The sequence below is a fragment of the Sorex araneus genome, chromosome 2, assembly GCF_027595985.1.
Source record: "Sorex araneus isolate mSorAra2 chromosome 2, mSorAra2.pri, whole genome shotgun sequence".
Taxonomy (NCBI): domain Eukaryota; kingdom Metazoa; phylum Chordata; class Mammalia; order Eulipotyphla; family Soricidae; genus Sorex; species Sorex araneus.
In genome coordinates this window covers 195,956,534-195,973,404 of record NC_073303.1, presented here as the reverse complement: position 1 = coordinate 195,973,404, position 16,871 = coordinate 195,956,534, and the positions used below count along the sequence as shown (strand labels likewise).

At 52.1% G+C, this 16,871-nt stretch overlaps 1 protein-coding gene and 1 non-coding gene across 2 annotated transcripts in view; both read right to left on the bottom strand.

Moving 5' to 3' along the window:
• HUNK (hormonally up-regulated Neu-associated kinase) overlaps positions 1-16,871 on the bottom strand; it is a 129,462-nt gene that overhangs the window by 50,400 nt on the left and 62,191 nt on the right. Inside the window, 1 exon segment of the mRNA XM_055126327.1 lies at positions 3,008-3,063. Within this exon segment, the coding sequence (XP_054982302.1) occupies positions 3,008-3,063 (56 nt within the window).
• On the bottom strand, positions 11,079-11,150 carry TRNAA-AGC (transfer RNA alanine (anticodon AGC)). Its single transcript has one exon. It is a non-coding gene; the product is annotated as a tRNA-Ala (tRNA).

Below are 16,871 nucleotides of genomic sequence, written 5' to 3'. Positions count from 1 at the left end.
GCAGGTGCACTCTCCTGCCAGCTCCAGAGAAAGCCCTGGCCACCACGAGCTTCCACAAGCAAGGAGGAGTTGGGCTGTCCCTCCCCGGCTCCCCACCCACTCTGGACCCAGGCTGTCGTGCCCAAAATCTGCCTTCGGGCGTCATTTTAGCGCATCAAAACCTCTGGCTCAGAGGTTCTCAACTGAATCCCAAAACGAACTATTGCCCTACAGAGATATCTCTGGACCCCAACCATTTACAATCTTAGAATCCCAAAAGCGCGGGGCTGGACCTCTCATCATATTCAAAGTGTCACTGTCACTGTCACTGTCATCCCGTGGCTCATCGATTTGCTCGAGCGGGCACCAGTAACGTCTCATTGAGAGGCTTATTGTTACTGCTTTTGGCACATCCAATATGCACGGGTAGCTTGCCAGGCTCTGCTGTGCGGGCTCTGTACTCACTTGCCGGGCTCTCCCAGAGGGGCGGAGGAATCGAACACGGGTCGGCCACATGAAAGGCGAATGCCCAACCACTGTGCTATCGCTCCAGCCCATTCAAAGTGAGCAATAGAAAATATATTATCTAGCATCTGCCCCTGATAGGCAGCCTTGAAGGGTGGTGGGAAAATTCAAGCAAACTATAATGCCCAAAGCAGAGAGTATTGGGGAAATTGTCTGCTATAGAGGCAGGGGGAGGACTGCGATGGGGTGGGGTGGGGTGTGGGGGATACTGGGGACATTGGTGATGAAAAGTGTGCCCTGGTGGAGGGATGGGTGTTCGATCTTTGTATGGCTGAAGCTCAAACATGAAAGCTTTGTAACTGCATCTCACGGTGACTCAATAAAAACAACAACAACAAGATCAAGACCAAATAAACAAAAAATAGAAATTAGGGACTTTCTGGCAGCTCAGGAACGGGGACACTTTGTCCGACTCTGACGAAGCTGCCAACAGTCCTCGCTCTGCTGGTGTCTTACAGGTCTCCGCAGCCCCGGGGCCAATTCTTGCCCCAGTTTCTGTCTCAAAAGACAAGTTACAGGTGGGCTCATGGGCCAGGGAGCCTCAAACAAACAAACTCCTTTCCTCCATGCCTCCCCCAACCCCTGGCCCCTGACCCGCCGATCAGGACACGCCTCTGTCTGATGACCCAGAAACAAAAGCCCAGAAGGACATGCTGTAGGTCTTCCACAGCCAGATGAACCTGTCTGTGTCTGGACCGACTACAGGACACAGTGAGATTTTTTTTTTCTCCAAATCCTTCAAATCGTCCTAGAATGTGCTACAAATACACCCCTGAGAATCCTTCAGGGAGAAAACCTGGTTTCCTCTTCATTGCTCATCTTCTAATACTGAGTCTGCTCACGGCTGGAACGAGAGCACAGCAGGTAGGGCATTTGCCTTGCACGCAGCTGACCCGGGTTCGATTCCTCCGTCCCTCTCAGAGAGCCCGGCAAGCTACTAAGAGTATCCCCCACCCACACGGCAGAGCCTGGCAAGCTCCCCGTGGCGTATTCCATATGCTAAAAACAGTACCAACAAGTCTCACCATGGAGATGTTACTGGTGCCCGCTCGAGCAAATCGATGAGCCACGGGATGACAGTGACAGTGACAGTGAGTCTGCTCATCACAACTGTCGGGGTGCATGTGACCACCCAGCCAGGAGACTCCCCACAGCCCTGAGCCTGTGATTGGGTGCACTGAGATGCACGGTTTAAGTTGCCTTCCGCATCTGCCAAGCAAAATTTCCTTCTTGGGTCCTTGAGCTCAATTCACTGGGTTTTATGGCTTTTTCTCGACCCACCCCCCACCCGCCAACCCCCTGTGCAAGTTTCTTTCTGGCCACTGGGGTGGAAGAAAGTACCTTGCATTTAAAGTAGGGCAAGAAAGGAGAAGAATAAAAGTGGGCGATGTCTAACATCAGGGCGTGAAAAGGATGCCCTGGGATTTTTGCCAAGAACAAGCCTAGGGCCCCCCTCTGGGCATTCTCCTCAGGAAATCAGTAAGCACGATGGGAGTCCCCTAAGACCCTCAGTTATGAGCTAATCGTGACTTAACTCTAGGAGCACTTCGGGTGGGAGGGACATGTCTGCCCTCTCTGCCTCCGCACCACTTTCTGAGAAAAAGTTTCAAGGAAGGTTCTACTAAAGGTCCTACTCAAAAGAGAGGCCAGGGGCTGGAGCGTCCATTTGGTGTAGAGGGCACTTGCTTTGCACGTGGCCAACCCCAGCTGGATCCCCAGAACCACGTATGGTTCCCCCGAGCACAGCCAGGAGTGATGCCGGAGCACAGAGCCAGGAGGAAGCCCTGAGGAGATACACCGGGTGCAGCTCAAAACCCGAAGAAAAGAAAAATTAAACAATAGTCATGTCAAGGCCTTGACAGGTCACTGAAAAGCAGAATCTGACAGGACTGAGCCAGGGGTAGCATTTCCGAATGAAACTGTCTTCCCTCTTTTCAAGAATTTTGACAGCTGGGGGCTGGAGCAATAGCACAGCAGGTAGGGCATTTGCCTTGCACGCGGCCGATCCCGGTTCGATTCCCAGCATCCTATATGGTCCCCTGAGCACCACCAGGAGTAATTTCTGAGTGCATGAGTCAGGAGTAACTCCTGTGCATCACCAGGTGTGACCCAAAAAGAAAAAAAAAATGACGGCTAATTCAAATTCAAGAAACCCTACAAATGCTCAGTTCAGTCTGACTTTGTGGAGGGGCCAAATTTGAAAGATCCAAAGTGCAGTTTCCCCCCAAATCCCCAGTCGTCACTGTGGCATTCCCTTTATGGCCACTAAATAGTCTCTTTACCTTCCTAATGATGCTTCAATTAGTATTAAAATTCACTCTCATTTTCAATACCATGATGAAATATTGGTAGTAAAAAAGAGCTCATTCCAGCAGGTGGCCCAGGAATTAGAAATAGACCCTAGATGAATCCCAGATGAAGCCAGACAGAAAGAGCTGAGAAGGGACAACAATGAAAGGCTCGCCGTACTTTAAAAAGAAGAAGAAGAAGAAAATAGCCATACCAATCAGCTTGATATTGTTGTCTTCATCTAGCAGCAAATTTTCTATCTTCAAGTCTCTGAAAGAAACAAAAGCACACAGCATTTCAGAAAGACGTCTGCAGCGGCCAGACAACATTTCTCTCTGGAAAAGAGCTCAGCGGTCTTGAACTCATGGATGGTGAAGCGACACATCAAGCTCTCAGCCAAAACTCACGCAACTGATAAGTAAAGATTTATGAAGCCAGATATAGTCGATGCACCCTCCCTCCACCCACCCCCCCCCCAAAAAAAAAAGACAAAGGGCTTTAGAGGAGAATGAGAGCATGGAGGGCAGAACAAATGATAAAAAAAAAAAAGGGCTGGAGCAATAGCACAGCAGGTAGGGCATTTGCCTTGCACGCGGTCGACCCGGGTTCGATTCCCAGCATCCCATATGGTCCCCAAGCACCGCCAGGAGTTAATTCCTGAGTGCATGAGTCAGGAGTAACCCCTGTGTATCGCCGGGTGTGACCCAAAATGAAAAAATAATTTCCAGAAGAACAGCAGTGAGAATTGCAAGGAATTAGGTGCCAAGAGACAACAAGATACATCCCATGTGACAGGTGCCTCCTGAGCAGGAAAGGAATACACGTGTGTTTGCAGGTTGGTGGGCAGCGCCAAGACACAGATTTGGGGGAGTGGAGATCTGGGCATCAGTGGAGAAGATCTGCCTTGCGGGGTGAGGCCCCGAGTTTGATCCCCGGCACCAGCCTGCATGTGAGCACCAACCATCAGCACTGTCCTTTGCAGCCCCTGCTGCCCACAACGTGACCTCTAGCACGTGACTGCTGAGTGTGTATGTGCAAATGTTGCTTCCACGTGGCACACAATAAGCCATGGGGACAATGACACGAATTTAGGATGGGGATAGAGCTCAGGAGCAGAGCCAATGCCTCTCGCACGGGCAGTAACCGACTTCCAAAGAAATGAAGAAAAAGAAAGAAAAGAATGAGAAAGGAGAAAGACAGGAAGCATGGGGGACCAGGGCATGTAGGCCACTTGCCTGGCACATGGCTGACTTGGGTTTGAGTCCCATCACCTCCCATGTAGTCCCCCAAGCCTCACTAGGGGTGATCCCTGAGTGCAGAGCCAGGAGTAAGCCAGGTGTGACCCCAAATGGAAACAAATAAAAAAGAAAGAGAGGAAGCAAGGAAGATAGACAAGGAAAGGGAGGGACAGGAAAAAATGGGCTCAGACCTCTACCTAACACCATGCACAAAAGTCAGATCAAAATGGATTAAAGACCTCAACATCAGACCAGAATCCATAAGGTACATTGAAGAAAAGGTCAGCAAAACCCCCTACGACATTGAAGCTAAAGGTGTCCTCAAGGATGAAACATCATTGATCACACAAGATAAACAAATGGGACTATCTTTTTTTTTTCTTTTTGGGTCACACCCGGCGATGCACAGGGGTTACTCCTGGCTCTGCACTCAGGAATTACCCCTGGCGGTGCTCAGGGGACCATATGGGATGCTGGGAATCGAACCCGGTTTGGCCGCGTGCAAGGCAAACGCCCTACCCGCTGTGCTATTGCTCCAGCCCCAAATGGGACTATCTTAAACAAGAGGAAACAGATAAACAAATGAAACTATCTTCAACTAAGAAGCTTCTGCACCTCAAGAGAAACAATGCCTGGAATACAAATCTTCTCTTCCATATTCTAAGCCACACAGAATTCCTGGGTCTAGTTCTTTTATTTTCCACTTCTGAATAGGGACCTTTTGAATAGGCTCCCATAACCATGCCACCGGACTCCGCACCAGGCTGTTTTCACTTGAGGTGCCCCAGAGGGGGGGCGGATGAGAGCCCACCCCGCCCCAATGGACCCAGCCCCGGCAGCCAACCTCCACAACCCAACCACTACCATGCTCCAGGCTGCTTTCCATATGCTCGGGTGGAACTTCACATACGAATGAACATATTCATAAACCAGGTGGCCACATTTGTGGCCACAGGACACATCATAAGATACTCCCTACTCATGTTCCATAATTTCCACACCATATTTGATTGGAGGCAAGATAGCACCAATGCCACCTGTAACCCCTCACGCTCTCCCTAACCCGGCTCGCCATCTCACCTTAACAATGCATGACTCAGCATGCCAGGCATGGAGCTCTACATGTGATCCCTGTGGAACTCTAAGCATGAGGCCTGATGGACATTACCGGCTGTTTTGCAAAATTCGGACAGAATGGCGTCGGTGGGGCATGGAGAAACCAGGACAGCAGCCACAGTGTCGCCACCTGCCCCAGCCGGGCCGAGTCGCAGCGCTATCAGACATAGAGCCATGATGGCAGTGCGCGCAGTGGCTCATCCACTGTGGGGTGCTGTCAGCCAACCACCGGGTGACCTGGGACTCAGCGCAGGTGTTCGACCTGGCACAGACCCTTCTGGATAGGGTCCTGCTCTGCCAGCTGCTCAACAACCTCCAGTGCACTCCATCAACTTCAAGGAGATCAACCTGAGGCCGCAAATGTCCCAGGTGCTGCCCAGAGATGCAGGCAGGTGCGTGTTTGTCAGTGTGCAGATCATCACAACATGCCAGTTGACCAAAAGCTTACATTCGGTAGGCTGGGAACACCTGATTAAAGACCACCCCAAAAGCCTCCATCCCTCTCGGAGAGCCCGGCAAGCTACTGAGAGTATCCTACCCGCATGGCAGGGCCTGGCAAGCTACCCGTGGTTTATTTGATATGCCAAAAACAGTAACAACAAGCCTCACAATGGAGACGTTACTGTTGCTCGCTCGAGCGAATGGATGAACAACGGGATGACAGTGATACAGTGAACAGAGACCTGGGAAAAGAGCATTTTATTCTAACCCTCGTCCCCACCCACGTTACCTCTATTGTAAGGAGAACAGTGGTCAGGACCAGTAGCCACGGCCAGTGGATAATGCCGCAGCCAAGTCACAAGACATAAAAAGCAGTTGGTACGAAGGACCCTGTTCCTGGGAAGAGCTGAGTCCCGGTGTAAGGGGACAGTTACTCAGAGCTCATGTCACATCCCATGAGATGCTCAGACGCTGTCTCTTATCTTTGTGAATGTGAGCAACAAATCCCGGTGGCAAATGGTAACCATCACGTGGCACGGGCCAACTGTGCGGGCCAGCGGGCGCCTGAGGGTGTTGAGAGACTTTCCCAGTTCAGCAGGTGAGGAAGGGGAGCCTTGTCAGGGCACGAGGCACCAAGGCTCACACACTAGAGGGGGGCACAGACCTTCAGGGTACATGGGAATGCCAAGGGGCATGGCGTGTGAGGTAGGAAAGCGTTGGGAGAAAAGCCCCTTTTGGTCTGCTCTGACGTGTAACACTAATCCCTGGGCTCGGGGGCAGATGTGCTGGGAGAGAAACACCTTTTGGTTTACTTTGTAGGGAAGCCAGCTGCCATGTCTATCACAGTTCAATGTTATTACCTGGGGACAGGAGGCTTTTGGCCAATGTGGGGTGAGGGTGTGGCCCTATCTATAGGAAACATGTTGCACTCTCCCACCACCCCCCTCAACCTATCTAGAGGCTTGATGTCCCTCAATAAGTGGATTCTGCTTGACGGGACCCCCACCGTGCTCGTCTGCTTGTTTCTCTTTCCTTGGAGGATGCGGTGGCAAGGTTTGCCCTTTTCCCTCGGACCCTTGAGCCCATAGCTGGAGGAAAGCTCGACCCTGTCCTCAGGACGCTGAACAGCGGCCCCTTGCTGGCTGAGGGAGCGTGTTGAACAGAGGCCAGGAGAAGACCCCAACAGGAAAGGGCACCCAAAGGGCTGAGCTCTCCAGGCTCCGGTGGACCGGAGGCTGGGCGGTGGCTGGCACTGGGGGCTCCTGTGTGCCTGGATAGAGCGGGCCCCCTCCCCTCCCCGTGCAGATGCTCCCACCCATGGGAAGAGGAAGCACCTGCCTTCACTTTCAAGCACGTGGACCAACAGAGAATAAGCAAAAGCTAGTGGGCCCTTAAAGGTGATCATACGCGTCCGGATGCCCGGGCACCCCCAAACCCCCAAACAAGGACATGCTTGCACCTCCATCTTTCCATGCAAAGCCTCAGTTCTCGGGAAAATGCCACGAAGAAACCAGATAAAGGACCTGTACTCAAGGAGCGTCTCCACTTGACGGAGCGGGCACTGGTCGGCAGCGTTCACAGAGCTCACTGCGGAAGCGCTGGTGTCCCACTGACACAGTTCTGGGGTGGCGGCGCAGAGGCGCCTGGATGTTGGACAGGAAGCCCTGTTGGATCTGAGCAGTCACCCCCCAATCCCATCCCCAGCCATTTCCATGACAAGCAGACATTTAACATCCCTGTGGGAGCCAGGAGATAGGACGGTGGTGATGGAGCCTCCGTAGCGTGCATCCAACCCAGATTCGATTCCCAGAACCCCAGGGTCGACCACCCCCCGCCACGAGCATCCCCCGGCACCACCCTCAGGACCCCCAGCTACACCAGGGCAGCCAAGCTAGCCCCCAGCGCCATAGGGCCTGAGCAGTGTGGCACTGTCCAGCCCTCAGATTGTGTCCAGCCACTCCCCTGGCTGGCTGAGAATCGCACAGCTGGGGGTAGGGTGGGGGGAACAAGCCTCCCCCTCCCAAAATTTGTTTTGATCTCTAGGAACGAACCACTCGGCAAATTGTAGCATATTCTCCCAAACGCTGGCGGTGTGAGAGCATAGCCCTAGAAGTTCTCTCTTTTTCTTTTTTTTGGCATTTTGGGTCACACCCAGCGATGCTCAGGGCTGACTCCTGGCTCTGCACTCAGGAATCACTCCTGGCGGTGCTCGGGGGACCCTATGCGGTGCTGGGAATCGAACCCGGGTCAGTCACGTGCAAGGCAAACGCCCTACCCGCTGTGCTATTGCTCCAGCCCCAGCCCTAGAAGTTCTTATCAAAGCTAAGCCAAATGCTGGTGCCTTTTCGTTCATGGTTCCCTTGGGGAGGGGGGGGTGAGGGGGTCCTCCTGGGCTACCATGCCTTCTCCAGCAAGCCCTTTGTTAGAGAGAATGAAAGAAGTGAAACTGTGCCCCCGACAATAGGAGACTTTGCAAGCACTCTGGAAGGCATTTCCCCTTTGCTGACGATAATTGGGGCCTAATACCCGCCAGCCCCTATATTCAAGCATGTGCCGTAATTGCCAAGTGCACACTGGCACGAACAAACCGGTGGGGATCAACAGCCCCCGCAGCTCGGGTGAGATTCGAAAGCAGAAACACCCTTTCCACCTCCGGGCAGGCCACCGCTTGTGTTCAGCAAAATTAAACCCCTCTCCCTGCAAAGAACAGATGTCGCACTACAGCCTGCAAGAGAAATTTGTTTCAGAACAAAGATGGTGGGGGGTGAGGGGTGGGAAACAGCTGAAAGAGACCAGGTATGAGAAAGCAACTGCCAAGATGAATAAATCGAAGCTGGAGATTTCTGGGACCACAAAGGCCTCGTGAACAACCACCATGATTAGAAGAACAATACAAATGGAGGACTGGAGAAGGAAAAAAAAATGCAAGGGGAAATAATTAGCTTTTAGAATCTGGGAAAAGAGTCATAAGATGGATGGGGCCAGAGAGATGGTACAGCCGGTAAGGTACTTGGCTTGCACAGGGCCAGGCCGGGGCTCAATCCCTAGCATCCCATATGGTCCCCTGAGCCCATCAGACGTGATCCCTGAGTCTAGGTCCAGGTGGAAACCCTGTGCATCGCCGGGGATGGCCCAGAAACAATAACAACAACAAACCTTAAAGATGCGGAGAAGTCATCAGAAAAAGAATTTTTAGAAAAATGGGTTCATGGGGCTGAAGCAATAGTATTACAGCAGGTAGGGTGTTTGTCTTGCATGCAGCAGACCCGGGTTCCATCCCTGGCATCCTATATGGTGCTCCAAGCCCACCAGGAATGTTCCCTGAGTGCAGAGCCAGGAGTAAGGCCTGAGCACAGTCAGGTGAAACCCCAAAACAAACAAACAAAAAGAAATAGCTTGAAAGACACTTTTCTTCCATTGCATCCCATAGCATCCCCTCACCCCTTCAACAAAGAACTGCACTGGGGCTCAGGCGATTGGTCCAGTCATCACCTTTGGTCAGGGATCCACCAGGTTCCTGTGATGAGCTCCTGTCAAGCAGTGACCAGCAAAGGGGAATGGTGAGGCAGGGGCTGGAGCAATAGCACAGTGGGGAGGGCGTTTGCCTTGCACGCAGCCAACCTGGGTTCCATCCCCAGCATCCCATATGGCCCCCTGAGCACCGCGAGGAGTGATTCCTGAGTGCAGAGCCAGGAGTAACTCATGAGCATTGCCGGGTGTGACCCCAAAAGTTATCCCCACCCCCAGAATAGTAAAGCTGAGAATAAAATAACAAGAATGGAGCCTGGAGGAGGTAGGGTTAGGAAGATGGCATAAATGGCAGACTCATGGGGGACAGAGTCTCCAAACTCTGGTGTAAGTAATCGTCAGTGAGTTGGAGACTTGGGGACAGAGCTTGAACAGCAGCTTTGCGGTGATTATCTATCTGAAGGCAGAGGCCGAGAGGCGTCCTAGAGGGGGCAAGCGGGCCAAGACCCTCCGGGCTTCCCCACAAGGGGATGTGATTCAGTGATCAGAAAAAACAAGAACTGTCACATCATGAGATGTTATGGAGGAACGTATGAAGGTTCCGAAGTGAGACAAGGGGGGAAAGTCCACTCCCGCGAAGCAGCCACCTCCTCCGACTCCAACTAGCTCAGCTTCCACAAAAGGCAAAGGGAAGAGACAGAAAAGAGGCTGGGGGAGAGGAGGAGCGTGTGTGGGGATCACACTTTTCTCAGGGTGAGCAAACCATCCTGTCTGGCCCCGAGCATGACTCCGTCACATCCCACACTTGTCCAAACCCCTGAGACTACAACCACCAAGACTCTTGGTTATGTCACAGAAACCCTGATACAAACTATGGATCCTAGTTGACAGTAATTATCAATATGGCTCCATCATGTAACAGATATTCCGCTCTTATCGCAGCGTACCGGAAGCTGGGAAAGCGAGGTAGAAGGGGAGGCAGGTGGGGGGAGACAGAAGCACCATTTGACCTAAACCCGAAACCAAATAGCCAAAGTCTTGCTCGTTTTGGGTAATGTCATGACATAATCATTGGAGATTTTATGCCAGGTTTTCTTTGCAGAAAAAAACGAGGTGTAATCAGCAGTTGACACTTTTAGTGTGATTTTTAGGGCCACACTGTGAGGAGCTGGGGGTGGGGGAAATGGCGTGCGACTCCCAGCAGTGTTCCAGGACCATGCAGGGCTGAGAATCAAACTCAGGCTTCATGCATGCGAAGCCTGGTCCCTGCCCATTGAGCCATCTCTCCGGCCCCAGCTTTTTTTGCCAATTGTGGCAATACTGAAAAAAAAAAAACAGGGTGCAACAATTCTTCAGTGGGAACAATGGCGCTGTGAAACACAGTAGCTTTGGGAGCATTTTCCCCTTTCCTAGTAAGATCTGCACTAGGATCGTGACCTTCCACCAAGCAGCTCTCTGAGTCATTCACTGTGGAACCTCTTGGCCGCCCAGATCTAATATGGACCAATTTCAGTTCAGACTCTCTCCCCAACAAACAAGTCAAAAAGGATGAACTGGTACATAAGGTCAGTGTCTTACAAGGTACTTTATTAATTTTTTTAACCTGGAGTGGGGGGTCACACCTATTGGTGCTCAGTGGTTATTCCCGACACAAGTGCTCAGAAGTGGCACCAGAGTCTGCCACGTGCCAGGCAAGTACCTAACCTCCAACACTATTCCTCCGATTGTATCTGTCCTGTTTGTCACTGTCCTCCCGTTGTTCATCGATTTGCTGGAGCGGGCACCAGGAACGTCTCCATTGTGAGACTTGTTGGTACTGTTTTTGGCATAGCAAATATGCCACGGGTAGCTTGCCAGGCTCTGCCGTGTGGGCAGGATACTCTCGGTAGCTTCCTGGGCTCTCCGAGAGGGACGGAGGAATCGAACCCGGGTCGGCCGCATGCAAGGCAAATGCCCTACCATACCCACTGTGCTATGGCTCTGGTCCTAAAAGGTAAAAAGAACCACTTGTATTTCAGGCATTGGAGGTGCTGGAGATCGAACCCAGGGCCTCGTGCATGCTAAGCACGTGCTCTATCACTGAACTATACCCCCTGCGAGACTATCCTACCAATATACTTTAAAAAAAAAATTCTTGGGGTCCACGTGAAAACATTGATGGCATTGGCTCTAGCTCCAGCCTCAGAGCAAACTAGCTGGTTGTGAAATGTCAGATTTTCCAAGCAGGGAGGAAGTTTCTGCCAGCTGATTGGTTCTCCGTTGATCAAAGTGATGGTGGTTAATTTCACAAGATGCTTAATTTCTGCTCCCTGAGCTGCCAATCTCCCTCCAAGGAGAGAAATTGCACTTGTAGTGGGGGGGGAACCCCAAGTTCCGTCTGAACCCAGAAGTAGAAGAAACAGACCCCTGAGTGGACATAAAACAGCTTTTCCTTGGCCAAAGGGGCTTCATGGGGGAGGCTTCACTGCGAAGCAAGCAGGGACACAGGTCACTCAGATAGTCTCAGGAGGAAACAAGGAAAGTACCAGTGAAGCCAGCAGCCATCAGGAGGGAACAGCCCAGAGAAGCTACCAGAACCTTCTGGATTCTTCCTCCCTGGTTATTTGCTGGGTGGGCAAGAGGTTTAGTGAGTGTGTGAGGGGAGGGTGAGCTGAGAGGGGGCCCCAGAGTCCTCATTACCAGCCCTGTGTTGTAGGTTATTTCCAAAGAACAGGCCCCAGCAGGCTGTTGGCCACAATTAATGGCTTACCCACGGGCTACCAAGCACCCCCACTCCCATTTCTAAGATGAAAATCTCCAAGGTTTGGAGACAGACCACAGTGAACCAGACTGAGGGGTGTGGGGGAGGGGTGTCTGGGAAGAACCTGTTGCCAAAACAAACATAATAGCCCTGGCTCCAGGTGCCGAGGGGCAGGGAAGCTCAGAGGGAAGAGCAAGAGAGAGCGAGCAGAGGGGTGGAGTGAGCTCAAGTGCCCAGGAGGGCAGCAAGGGTGGGCATGAGTGTGTGCCTGTGTGAGCAAGGGTGGGTACACGTGGCTGGGCCTCAGCCTGCACACTCAGAGGGGCGTGTGACTCGTGTGTGCACACTCAGATAGAGTATGAGTTGTGCACACACACTCAGAGGGGTACATGAGTCATGTGTGCACACTCAGATGGAGTGTGAGTTGTGTGTGTGCAATCAGATGATTGTGAGTCACCCGTATGCAGTCAGGTGGAATGTGAGTCACGCATGCCTGCTCAGATGGAGTATGAGTCATATGTGTGCACACTCAGATGGAGTGAGTCATACAAGTGCACACTCAGATGAACTGTGAATTATGGGTGTGCACAGTCAGAGTGTGAGTCATGCCTGTGCACTGAGATGGAGTGTGAGTCATGCATGTGCACATTCAGATGGAGTGAGTCATGCATGTGCACATTCAGATGGAGTGTGAGTCATGCATGCACACTTGGAGTGTGAGTCATGTGTGTGCACATTCAGATGGCATGTGTCATGCATGTGCACTCAGGTAGAGTGTGAGTTGTGTGTGAACAGTTGGAGTGAGTCGTGTGTGCACAGTCAGATGGAGTGTGAGTCAGGCATGTGCAGTCAGAGTGAGTCATGCATGTGCACATTCAGATGGAGTGCGAGTCATGTGTGTGCACATTCAAATGGTATGTGTCATGCATGTGCACAGTCAGATGAAGTGTGCCATGCATGTGCACTCAGGTGTGTGTACAGTGGGAGTGAGTTGTGTGTGCACAGTCAGATGGAGTGTGAGTCGTGTGAGTGCACAGTAAGTCGTGTGTGCAGTCAGATGGAGTGTGTCATGCACGTGCAGTCAGATGGAGTATGTCATGCTTGTGCACAGTCAGATGGAATGTGTCATGCCTATGCACAGTCAAATGGAGTGTGAGTCATGTGTGTGTACAGTCAGGTGGAGTGTGAGTCCTGTGTGTGTACTCTGGAGTGTGAGTAGCGCATGCACACTCAGGTGGAGTCGTGTGTGTGCTCTCAGATGAAGTGTGAGTCACGCGTATGCACTCAGATTTACCCTGAGTCGCATGTGTGCACTCAGGTGGAGTGGGAGTTGTATGTGCACACTCAGGGGGAGCACGAGTCGTGTGCACACTCAGACAGTCTGTGAGTCCCATGCTTGCCAGGTGCAGGTGGGAGGGAGCCCAGGCCGAGTGAGTGTGCTCAGGTTTGAATTCCTGCAGTGCCCCGGGCTCTGAGGGGGACACGCTCTCACGCGTGGCTGTGCGCTCGGATAGGGGACACACAAGGGGGTGGGGGTGAGGGTGCACACAGAACAGAAGACTCACGGGGGTGTGGGACTCTCCCCCCCTTAGGCCTGGAGGAGCAGGCCAGGCGCCCACAAGCACAAGCTGAGAGAGAGCAACGGGATTCCAGGGAGGGGAGAGGGGCAGAGACTTGGAGAAAAGGCGGGGCAGGAAGGGCTGAGTAGAGAGGAGGAGCAGAAACTTGGACGTGGAGGTGGTGGGCCGGTGCAGGCATTCTGGGGACAGGAGAGATAAAGAGAGACGGAAGGGGCACCAGAGCTGGGAATTCTTTGCAAAGTGGCGAAGGCACCTCCAGGCAAGCCCATTAGCAGGAGCTGAAAAAAGGGAGAGCGAAGAGTGGCCAAACTAAGGCTAAGAGATAAGAGGACAGGAAGGAATGAAGAGGAAGGAATAAAGTTAGACTCGGACAGAGGAGACTAAAAGGTTGTTTAATTGGGAGAAGCAAATGGGATTGGTGGGCATTTGTCTTCACTGTGGGCTGGGGAGAAGGGGTCCAGCTTGTGCAAATCTTACAGGAGTAGGTCCTGTAAGAGAAAAGTCTGACTGTAGAGATGACCACAAGATGGATCTTAGTAATAAAGGAAGAACAGAGCACCAGAAAGCCTGCTCCCCCAGCAAGGAGAATCTGGGAGGCCAGAGTCTGTTTGACTGGGCTTTTTGGGTGGGTTTTTTTTTTTTGGCCTGGTTTGTTTGGTTAGGTTTTAGCACCAAAGACAGTGTTGTGTTTGAAACTTGGTTTTTAAAAATAATAATAAATCTTTGATTCATTTACAGGAAGGGCAATTTGGTTAAAAACAAAAGCAGCCCAAGGATAATTCGGGAAACAGGTCTGGCTCCCCAATTCCAAATGAAACTGCTTTTATTGTATTAGATTTTTGGTTTTATTTCTTGTTTGTTTTTGAGGCCATATCCCATAGTGCTCAGGGCTTACTCCTGGATCTGCGCTCAAGAATCTCTCCTGGAAGTGCTGGGGAATCACATGGGATGCCGGGGACCAAACCCAGAAGGTTCCCTGTAAGGCAAGCACCTCACCAGCTCTGCGAGCTCTCTGGGCCCACAAATGAAACTTGTTTCACCCAGCTCCCAATAAGTATCATGGATTTTCCACATGGCCGCATGACACTGCCAAACTCGGCAACGCTGACATCCCAGTAAGAGCACACCTGATTGGATAGGATGTAACGCCAAAGCCAACCAAAATAATCACTGTCACTGTCACTGTCATCCCGTGGCTCATCGATTTGTTCGAGCGGGCACCAGTAACATCTCTCATTGAGAGACTTATTGTTACTGTTTTTGGCATATCCAATACGCATGGGTAGCTTGCCAGGCTCTGCCGTGTGGGCGGGATACTCTCGGTAGCTTGCCGGGCTCTCCGAGAGGGGCGGAGGAATCAAACACGGGTCGGCCACGTGAAAGGCAAAAGCCCAACTGCTGTGCTATCGCTCCAGCCCACCAAAATAATAATAAAAATTATTTTCCTTTTTTCATTTTAGACTTTATAGTCGTTCTCGCAGCAATTATGGAGTGGTTAGGAACCCAATAACCCAAACTTCAATAGTGGGACTGCCCCCATCCATGTTCTCACAGCCCACTGTGGGATCCCAGAACTTGGAGTAACGGAGAAGGAACTAGATACTCGCCTGGGTACTCAGCCCAAAAGTGAGCCTCACTTCTATGCCCCCCTCCAGCAGTTAGGGAATAAGGAGCAAGAAAAAATTTTTTAATTTTTAGACCACACCTGGTGATGTACAGGGGTTACTCCTGGCTCATACCCTCAGGAATTACTCCTGGTGATACTCAGGGGACCCTATGGGATGCTGGGCAGAATCGAACCTGGGTCGGCTGCATGCAAGGCAAATGCCCTATCCAGCCCCACGAAAATATGTTTTGATCATTCCGTCAATCATTTCGTGGGAATGAGCAATATAAAACGAAAGACTGGGGGCCTGCTACAGGCGCAGGCTTGAGGGGTGTTGGGGAAAACGGAGACAGTGGTGGAGGGGAAGGTGATAGTGGTGGTGGGGTTGGGGGTGGAATATTGAGTGCCTGTAAGAAATCATCATGGACAACTTTGTAAACCACAGTGCTTAAGTGAACGAGAGAGAAGGAGAGAGAGAGAGAGAGAGAGAGAGAGAGAGAGAGAGAGAGAGAGAGAGAGAGAGAGAGAGACAGAGACAGAGACAGAGACAGAGACAGAGAAGGAGAGAGAGAGAGGGATTAGATTCAATTCCCAATATAGCAGGTGTTCCCCCAAACTCTACCCCCCAGAATTAAGTCATCACGTGGGAAGTATTTAAGAAGCATAATAAAGGGGCTGGGGGAGTCTAATCTGAGGGCACAGCCTGGAGGGCTTCCAAGAGGAGGTGATGTTGGCTTTAGAACCCAAGGATGAACTGGATTCAGCTGGATCAAGACGGTACAGACAGGACAGAGGAAGCAGCTGTTCGGTGGGGAACTTGGATACACAGAAGTCAGCCCCAGCTCCCCAGGTGTGCAAGTGACTGAGGGAGCGGCCTCAGAATAAACACAATGTAATTCCGTTTGGAGCACGCTCTGCTCACAGACTGGTCTGATGCTCACCTCCCCCGCTCTGGGAAGTGAACAAACTTACCCGTTACTCCCCGGAAGGGGGGGGGGGGGTGGAGAAAGCAGAACCAGAGCTCCCAAGCCAGCATCGCCTGCCCACGACAGCAGTTAAGGTGCAGAAGCAGCAGGTAGCAGGTGGTTGGCTGGCGGGACGGCCCCGCCCCGTCCCCCGCCTGGCCCAGCCCCTGCTCCCTGGGAAGAGGCAGAGCTTCTGGTCATGCTCAAGAGAACAAAGAAGGGTCCTGAGCTCACTGCATTCCTCCCAGAATCAGAAGGTCTTTTCCCAGCACGGCTCAACAGACAAGGTCGTGGCCCCGTGGGGGTGGGTGGGGGGCGCAACTCCCTCTCCCCGCAAGTCCAGACGGGGGCCGGCACCCACTTTGATCCTGTCTCTACCGCCAACGCTGGCAGCCCCCGCAGCGTGTCTCCTCCTGTTGAGCGGCGCTGTTGGGACCCCCGGATGGATGTCGTGTCTGGACAGTTGGATTGGACTTTGTCATGTGGAAGCACGAGTGACGCTCAGATCAGCCTCTGGGCAGAAGCAGAGTTTGGGGGATGGGACGCAAGAGTTTGTGTTTTCTACACAATGGGCAAAGCCCCGGACTGAGTTGGGCATCTACCAGGAGAGCCTGGGAGGAAAAAGAAAACTTTAAATAAAATGAGTAAAGACACCACCTTGCACGCTGCCGACCCGCGTTTAATCCCTGGCACCCCCGAGGGGCCCCTGAGCCCCTCCAGGAGTGATCCCTGAGCTCAGAGCCAGGAGTCAGCCCTGAGCACTGCTGGGATTGACTCAACCCTCACCACCCCCCCCAAGAAAAAAACCCAATGAACACAAAAAGAAAGCCTACCTCTGTCTATATTCATACATTTGCTTTGCGGCCTTAGGGCCACCCACAGCGATGCCCAGGGATGACTCTGGGGTCCAGGCTTGGGGGCTCT